Source organism: Carlito syrichta, unplaced genomic scaffold, assembly GCF_000164805.1.
Source record: "Carlito syrichta isolate Samal-C Ts95f unplaced genomic scaffold, Tarsius_syrichta-2.0.1 Scaffold302537, whole genome shotgun sequence".
Taxonomy (NCBI): Eukaryota; Metazoa; Chordata; class Mammalia; order Primates; family Tarsiidae; genus Carlito; species Carlito syrichta.
This window is the reverse complement of record NW_007246633.1, coordinates 393283-402638: the sequence shown is the minus strand read 5'-3', so window position 1 is coordinate 402638 and position 9356 is coordinate 393283. Positions and strand designations below refer to the sequence as shown.

Here is a 9356-nt window from a genome sequence, read left to right as displayed (position 1 = left end):
TCAAAAAAAAAAAAAAAAAGACTTTTTCAAAGGCTTCAGGCTTTCTTCTTTGAGGAAAAGGCAAGATGGTAGGTAGGTGGGGCATAGGGAATTCTGAATGGGATGTGGTGAGTAAGGATGCGGTGGGAAGCCGCGGCCTGATGGGGCTGGAAGGGCAAGTTGAACAGGATCTGGCTACATGGGAGGACAGCTGGGTAGACCTGGAATGGGAAGGTGTGTTAGGCAGGGCTGCCATCACATGGTCCCACAGGCTGGGTGACTTACACAGCTGAAATCTATTTCCTTACAGCTCTGGAGGTTGGGCGTCCAAGATGAAGGTATCAGCAGGTTTGGTTTCTTCTGAGACCTCTGTCCTTGGCTTGCAGATGACCATCTTCTCCCTGTGTCCTCATAATGGTTGCTCCTCGGTCTGTGTCCTGATTGTTCTTATGAGGATGCCAGTTATATTGGATGAGAGCCCATCCTAATGACTTCATTTAACCATAATGGCCTCTTTAAATATCCTGTTTCCAAATACAGTCACATTCTGAGGTACTGGGGGTTAGGCCTTTAACACTTGAGTTTTGGAGGAGGGGACATTTTCAGCCCATAGCAGAAGGTAAGTTAGCAGGGATTGGTGGCATTTGAAGGCTACCTTGCACTCAGTTAGAAGTGAGGGAGTTGGTGTTTCATAATCTTCAGACACACAGATGGAAACAGCAGCAGTGGGGAAGCAGTGCTGTTTTCTCTCCACAGGACAGCATTCCTGATTATGGAATATGTCACTGTAATTTTAATTCATTGTTCTCAGTCATCTTGCTAGCAGGATCTTTGATGGTGAAGCATTAAGAGTTCAGGTGATTGGTTAAGAACACACCTCAAATTGCTCATGACTCAGCACACACTGACCGTTCAGATGCAAAGCCCAAATCATGCAGAATCTTACAACGAAGACTTAGTTCGAATTTGAAATCTTCAGCTTCCTATAATCGCTTCACTACTTAATTTTCGTTTTCTCTTTGACAAATTTCTCCCAGGTCCTTGATCCTACTCTTGGTAAACCCTTCTTGGAAATGTTATAAGCAGTATTTCCCCACAAAATTCCTTGTCATTCTCTTATTTGCATCCCTGGCTAATAATGATGAGCTTCCCCATTTACTTGATCCTGCCTGGTGTCAACATAAATAACAAACAGAGAGGCTCTCTAAAAGAAAATTGTGTTTATTGGGAAATAAGGGATTGCAGTGGGAATATGTGTGCCACAGCAAACTATGATTTAGGGAGCATATTCAGGGAGGTAAAGGAAGAGAAACTTTTTTTGTTTTTTGAGTAGGAGTCTCACTGTCACCCCAACTGGAGTGCAGTGGCATGATCACACCTACCGCAGCTTTGACCTGCTGGTCTCAGGCAGTCCTTCCACTTCAGCCTTACAAGTAGCTGGAACTACTTTAGCCACCATGTCCAGCTAAAATTTTTTGATTTATTGTAGAGATGAAGTCTCGCTATGTTACCCAGGTTGGTCTCGAACTCCTGAACTCAGGACCTTCCCTTGCCTTGGCCTCCCAAAGTGCTGGGATTACAGGCATGACCCATTGTGCTTGGCCTAGACAAATTTTTTTTCTTTTTTTGAGTTGGAGTCTCACTCTGTCGCCCAGGCTGGAGTGCAGTGGCCACTCCCGGACACTGCAGCCTTGACCTGCTGGACTCCGGCGATCCTTCTGCCTCAGCCTTCCAAGTAGCTGGAACTACAGGCGTGCGCTACCACGCCCAGCTTATTTTTGATTTATTGTAGAGATGAGGTCTCGCCAAGTTGCCGAGGCGAGTCTCGAACCTGCAGCCTCAGGCAATCCACTCACCTCGGCCTCCCAAAGCGCTGGGATTACAGGCAGAGCCACTGAGCCCGGCCGACAAATGTTTTAAAGAAAAAAATGAGATGGATTACCTAATTGTTTTGGAATAATTATCCTTGGCTACAATAATCAAAGCAAGGGTGATACCAATCTGAGGTCGGACAGGCAGTTTCTAGGCAGAAGTCCTTGAAGAAGTATTTTTTGTGTAAGGTTTTTGTGTGCAAAGTTGTCCTTTTTGCAAAATCTTGTGATAGTTTTTGTTATCAGGCACACAAGCATGAGAACCTTTTCCTTATAGCTTTCCCAGGCTCTATTTGTCAGGGTTTTTAGCTTTTTAACACAAGTGACTCCATTTTGATTCTGACAACTTTCACATTGGTATGGCAACTGGTTCTGAATTAATCCAAGAGTCTTTGTGGGGCACTGCAGGCCATGAGATTGAGCTTCACTGTACAGAGTCACCCATTTCCGTTGTGGTCATGTGTGACAGACTGGAATGGGAGAGAGAATAAAATACAGCGTTTTTAACATTAAAAAAATTCTCTTTCAGGTTCTGCATCACTCTTTCTTCCCTCATGCTCTTGACCCAGAGGGTCACATCCCTGTCTCTGGACATTTGTGAGGGGAAAGTGGAGGCAGCATCAGGAGGCATCAGAAGCAGGAGCTCTTTGTCTGAGCATCTTTGTAAAGCACTGCCCTATTTCAGCTACTTGCTCTTTTTCCCTGCTCTCCTGGGAGGCCCTCTGTGTTCCTTCCAGCAATTCCAGGCTTGTGTTCGAAGGTCCGACTCTTGGTGCCCTAGGCACTCTCTCTGGGCTCTGAGCTGGAGGGGTCTGCAGATTCTCGGCCTCGAGTGCCTGAAGGCGGCTGTGAGGAGGGTGGTGAGTGCAGGAGCGGGACTGACCACTTGCCAGCAACTGGAGTGCGTCCACGTCATGTGGGCCACAGCCGGGCTCTTTAAACTCACCTACTACTCCCAGTGGATCCTGGATGACTCCCTCCTCCGTGCAGCGGGCTTTGGGCCTGAGTTTGGTCAGAGCTCTGGTGAGGAAGAATATGTCCCCGATGGGGACATTTGGACACTGGAAACAACCCACAGGATATCCCTGTTTGCGAGAAAGTGGAACCAAAGCACAGCTCGGTGGCTCCGACGACTTGTATTCCAGCACAGCAAGGTCTGGCCATTGGTGCAGACATTTGCCTTCTCTGCCTGGTGGCACGGACTCCATCCGGGACAGCTGTTGGGTTTCCTCTGCTGGGCTGTGATGGTGGAAGCTGACTACCTGATCCACAACTGTGCCAATGTGTTTATCGGATCCTGGCCCATGAGGCTGCTCTATAGAACCCTGGCCTGGGCCCACACCCAGCTGATCATTGCCTACATCATGCTGGCCGTGGAGGCGAGGAGTCTCTCCTCTCTCTGGTTGCTGTGTAATTCGTACAACAGTGTCTTTCCTCTGGTGTACGGTATTCTGCTTTTCCTATTAGCAAAGAGAAGGCATCAATTTAACTGATGTCTTTCTCTCTGGCTTTCACCTCATATATCAGTGAAATGGAGTTTAGAAAGTGCTAGATGATGCATCGATAATGTGTATATTTGAACTTTTTCATAATAAAGTATTGGATGGATAGATCTGATGACTTGCCCTAGAAATCTGTGTCTACTTTTTTTTTTTTCAATTGGAGTCTCACTCTGTCACCCAGGTTGGAGTGCAATGGCACGCTCACAGCCACCACAGCCTTGGCCTGCTGGGCTCAAATGATCCTTCCACCTCAGCCTTCCAAGTAGCTGGAACGACAGGTGTGCACCACCAATGCCCGGCTAGTTTTTATTTATTTTTTATTGTGGAGACAAGGTCTCACCAAGTTGCCCAGGCTGGTCTCAAACCCCCGGACTAAATCCTCTCGTCTCAACCTCCCAAAGTGCTGGGATTACAGGCTTGAGTTACTGTGCCTAGCCCTGTGTGTCTACTTTAACAAGCTATTCTGTTGGTATTGAGGATATAAAAAAGAAAAAAATGTGGTTTCTTGCCATAGGGCTTACAGTCTAGGTGTGGAAGCAAAGCTTTAGTAAAATAATACATAAAAACACAATGTACTGGGAACTAAATAGCAAACGGTCTATATGTGAACACCCCAAAATTGAGTGTCCAGTGCCCCCCTTGATCCTGAAACGTGAACTTGAGCAGTACAAAGACAAAAACAAAACAAAATCCTAATCATATTGGTTTGTTATATGACCTAGAGACTCTCCTCTATCCGTAGTTTGAAAAATTTGTTCTAAAAATAGAAAGGCTGATTTACTCCCAAAGATATGTTAACAGACTGAAAATCCATCTAAGACTTGATAGCTACTTACATAATTGTTACATACAAAACTGACTCATGAAACATGTCTTACGAAGAGACCAAAATCTGGAAGTAAGCACTATTTTAGTATAACTTTAAGGAAAGGTCTGACTCCTTTTTCTTGGCATATCCTAAATAACTCCCTCTGTTTCTTTCTCTGTTAGGATTTAAAATACTCCAAGAGGAAGGTATCAGGACCCTCCCCACAAGTTGTACTAAAGCAATGTCGTTAACTAGAACCAGGTCGCCTGTAATGCTATATAACTACTATTTTTCTTTTCTCTTCTTTTTTTATTTTGAGGTAGGGTCTTATTCTGGTGCCCAGGCTGAAGTGCAGTGTCACAATCATGGCTCACTGCATCCTTGATCTCCTGGGCTCAGGCGATCCTCCTGCCTCACCCTCCTGAATAGCTGAGACTACAGACGTGCTACTGTGCATGGCTAATTTTTAATGTTTTTGTAGAGACGAGGTCATGCTATGTTGCCTGGGCTGGTCTTGAACTCCTGGGCTCAAGCAATCCTCCTGCTTCGGCCTCCCAAATTTCTGGGATTACAGGTGTCAGCCACCATGCCTGGCTTACTGGGTTTTTTAAAATCAGCTTTGCAAACACAACTTACTTTTTAAAACCTCCCTTCTTTCTAAGCAATGGCATGGATGAAAATTGGGTTTGATGTGCTAATTATATTTTATTTTAGAACTCACTAAAAGAATCACATATTTGTTCAAATGAAAGATATTTAATGGTTAAAACTATCTGCCTACTTAGGGTGATATTTATCCCACCATAAGAAGTACTGTAGAGGTGTCTAAGCTTGTTGAGTATTCCAAATCAATCCTTTCATACTTTTCAAAATGGAAAAGCTGCAAACAGGCTTTTGATCTAGAAAACCTGATAATGATAATACTAAGTTAGAAGTTATAGATCTCTTAGAAAGTTATAGGTCAATATCACTAATTAACATTAAGGCAAACAAAAAACCAAGAAGTTCAAGCTTAGCACCTAGAACACAACACAGCAAGCAATGAAAGCCTTGATGAACAGAGATAACATGAATTTTTAGTGGCCTAGTCAGAATGGTTCTATATTTTCTCTCACCACATCCTACTTAATAGCTCAGAGGAGCTGGACATGGTGGCTCATGCCTGTAATCACAGCACTTTGGGAGGCTGAAGTGAGAGAATCGCTTGAGCCCAGGAGTTCAAAACCAGCCTGGGCAATATAGTGAGACCTTGCCTCTACCAACAAATAAAAAAATTAGCCTGGTCTGGTGGCTCAAGCCCATAGTCTCAGCTACTCAGGACGCTGAAGAGGGAGGATTGCCTGAGCCCAGGAGGTTGAGGCTTTGGTGAGCCGTGGTTGTCCACTACAGAGTGAGATACCCCAACTCCAAAAAAAAGCTGGGCACAGTGGCTCAAGCCTGTAATCCCAGCATTTTGGGAGGTTGAAGCTAGAGGATTGCCTGAGCTCAGGGGTTTGACACCAGCCTGGACAACTTGGTGAGACCTCGTCTCTACAATAAATAAAAAAAGTAAGCTGGGCATCGTAGTGCATCGTAGCTGCTTGGAAGGCTGAGGTGGAAGGATCGCCTGAGCCCTGCAGGTCAAGGCTGAGGTGGCCATGAGTGTGCCACTGTACTCCAGCCTGAGCCACCGAGTGAGACTTCAACTCAAAACAAACAAACAAACAAACAAAAAACCTCAGAGGAGACAAAATGGACAAATGGGTTCCCAGAGTTGAGAATAATCACGGGGATGTTCAAGGACACTAAGGCCATTGCAAATATATCGCTGAAATGACCATCCTTAGATTAACTCATAGAGGCAATGGGGTGGGTGGTGGTGTTGGTAATAGCAGTACTGTAAGTTGGGAGGAAATTTTTAGAAAAATTATGATTGACTATGACAGCTATTAAAAACAAGTGCTTTTGTGACAGAGCAAGACTGAATCTAGAAAAAAAGAAAATGTTTTTTTATTGGAGTGCTTCTGGGGAGCTGTCTGCAAGAGTGTGTTCAGTTGATAGAAATCCTTTGAGATGTATACTTAAGGTGTATGTAAATTTCTGTATATATGTTACAATTCAATAATTTTTTTAAGTGAGTACTTTTAATGATTAGGGAAATGCTTAGGAGGGAATAATTAATTTAAAAAAGGAGTTGGGCCACTCATGGCGGCTCAAGCCTATAATCCCAGCACTTTGGGAGGCTGAGGTGGGAGGATCACTTGAGGCCAAAAGTTTGAGATCAGCCTGGGCGATGTGGCAAGACCCCATCTCTACAAAAAACTAAGAAATTAACCAGTTATGGTGACATACACCTGTAGTTCCAGTTACTCAGGAGGTTGAGGCAGGAGGATCGCTTGAGCCCGTGAGTTCCAAGACTGCAGCAGTGAGCTATGATTGTGCCACTGCACTGCAGCCTAGGCAACAGAGCAAAACCCTGTCTCTAAAAAAAAAGAAGTTGGTTAATAAGCCCTTAAAATGCAATCTGGCCTCTAAATATATCTCCCTGTTGGTGGCTCAGGGTAATTTCTACTCCTCTTATTAGCTAAACCAGGTTGTTTGCTTCGTTCCCTTTCTGTTTGCTTCCTAGAGGGAGTGTCTTGCTCTGCTGGACAATATAAAGGACAATGTGATTTGAGAGAATTGATCTAAGGAAAAAAATGTGATTTGAGGGAATTGATCAAAGGGAAAGGACAGAGTGAGATTCCAACTCAAAAAAATAAAAATAAAAAAACCTCAGAGGAGACAAAGTGGACAAATGGGTTATGTTACTAGGGGATAGAGATTTTCAAGCTCTATTGTAATTTTATGGACCCATGGTCATATATGTGGTCTGTTGTTGACTGAAACCTTGCTATGAGGTATCTATATTTAGGTCATGAAGGCTTCACCCTCATGAGAGGATTAATGTTGATTATAAAAGGGCTTGAAATTGCAAGTTTGATCTCTTTCTCTCTCTCCTCTCTCTCACACATGCTCTTTTGCCTTTCTGCCTTCTATTATGGGATGATGCCACAAGAAGCCTTTGCCAGATGCGAGCCACTGGACCTTGGACCTCCCAGCCTTCAGAATTGCAAGAAATAAACCTTTATTCTTTATAAATTATACAGTCTCAGGTATTCTGTTATAGCAGCACAAAATTGACTAAGGCAGAGGCCCAGATGGAGAGTTTAAGGAGTTCACACTAGCAAGTGTTAGGAGATCTCTCAAACAAGAAAAGTACCAAGAAATTGTGTTCTTCCTTCTGTAGGTAATGAACCCTCCCTCTTGGCAACTAAGAGGCCCCAGCAGCTGCCTGCCAAACCTGGTGAAGAGGGAAGGATCAGTGAGGAGCATGTTGATGATGAGGCAGTTTCAGTGGGTGTGAAAGAATCGATTTGACCACCATAATCATAGGAGCATCGTAAAGACCCAAGTATTTTGGGTAATTGCTGTAATAATGCATGGCAAGGTGGTAATTATTCTGATTAAAATGCCAACTGTTAAAGAGTACATTCAAGTCACTTATAACAGATTCTTCTTTACAGGTTTTGTTTGTTTTTTAGAAAGCAGGATTTATTGAGAGGACAGAAAAGCTCCCACAGTAGGAGGGCACCCAAGGGGTTGCCTTCTTTACAGGTTTTTAGCATAGCAGGTGGTACAGGAAACTTGCTTCTCTATGGTCTCAGAGTTCAGCACTGAGAGATGAAGGGATAGTTATTTTTATGTGAACTTTTTCCAGATGTCCAACTGCACTTATTTCCGAAAGAAATGGTAGAATAAAATGGGCATTACTGCTTTAGCATATTTTTTTTCATAATAAGTGCTATTCTGATGTTAGCAAAGCCTCTCTGTGGGGAAGTAGCTTGAGCCCCTCTCTGGGAGGCAGGAGGTGTGGTTTCGACCCAGTTCTAGCACCGACCAGCTGTGAGACCCAAGCAATTCCCTCTGGGACCCAAGTTTCCTAGTGTGCCAAAACAAATGGTGGATAAAATATCATTTAAGAGTACTCAATTTTAAAACAGAAGAGATTATGATTATGTAAGTACTCTACCAAGGTTTCAACACATTAAGCAGAAAAAGTAAAGCATCCATCTCCCAACCTGCCTCTATTCATCTGGCAAAATTTCATAGAAGGAAATAGAAGAAATCTTTATAAACAACTGGCATTTTTTTTTTTTTTGAGTCGGAGTCTCACTCTGTTGCCCAGACTGGAGTGCAGTGGCCGCTCCCGGCCACCGCAGCCTCGACCTGTCGGGCTCCGGCGATCCCTTCCACCTCAGGTTTCCAAGTAGCCGGAATTACAGGCATGCGCTACCACGCCTGGATGATTTTTTGATTTATTGTAGAGATGAGGTCTCACTGCCCAGGCGGGTCTTGAACCCGCGGGCTCAGGCAATCCACTCACCTCAGCCTCCCAGAGGCGCGGGATTACAGGCTGAGCCACCAAGCCTGGCTACAACTGGCATTTTTAATTGTGTTTCTTCGACTTGTTTCCCATTGTATAAAAGGAACAAAGTGATATTTTTGTGGTTTATTAAAAAAGAGTAAACAGTATTTCTCTCATACTGAGAAAGTAATGTCTCTCTTTCTCTCCTGAATAATAGGTTTAATTTCTTTGCCTATATTTGGTAGCTGATAACTGTTAAATACTTATTAATCTGCTTTAGGCCTTCTTTCCAGGAACAATTCGCAACAATAGTTAGAGATCCTAAGGAAGTTATTTCTAAGGAAGTGTCTTTGCCTCTTTTGGTTCTTGGTGCCTCTGTTTTTTCAGAAATACTTTTTAAGGCTATTAACAATGAAAATAATTAAATATGCATGCATGTTTTCCTTGCAGGGAATTTGTACAGTTCATCTAATTCAAGCGTTACCTTGATTTCATGGCGGATGAGTATGTTAAATTGAGTGCCTTAGGTGGATTCACAGCCTGAAGACATATGGGATATCTTCTGGCATCATCTTATTAGGGGAATGTTTTCAACAACTTTGATTCTAAGTTGTTTGTCTAGAACTGAGATTGCATTTCCCTCTAGAAAGAATGGTTGTGTTGACTCCTAATGGATGACACTCATTGTAATGATCTGAATTCAAGGGAATGTGTGGTTCAGGTTGAAAGAGCAAAGATAATTTCCTCCCCATTTCTGTTCCTTCCCCTCCCTCCTCCTCCCCTCCCCTCCCCTTCCTTCCCCTCCCTTC

The 9356-nt window shown here is 43.6% G+C and overlaps 1 protein-coding gene across 1 annotated transcript in view; it reads left to right on the top strand.

Annotated features, from left to right (window-relative positions):
• MBOAT4 (membrane bound O-acyltransferase domain containing 4) overlaps positions 1-3460 on the top strand; it is a 9550-nt gene extending 6090 nt beyond the window's left edge. The window contains exon 3 of the mRNA XM_008056814.1: positions 2380-3460. Within this exon, the coding sequence (XP_008055005.1) occupies positions 2380-3343 (964 nt within the window). The 3' untranslated portion in view covers positions 3344-3460. The remainder of the gene's footprint in view (positions 1-2379) is intronic.
• Positions 3461-9356: the final 5896 nt, after the last annotated feature.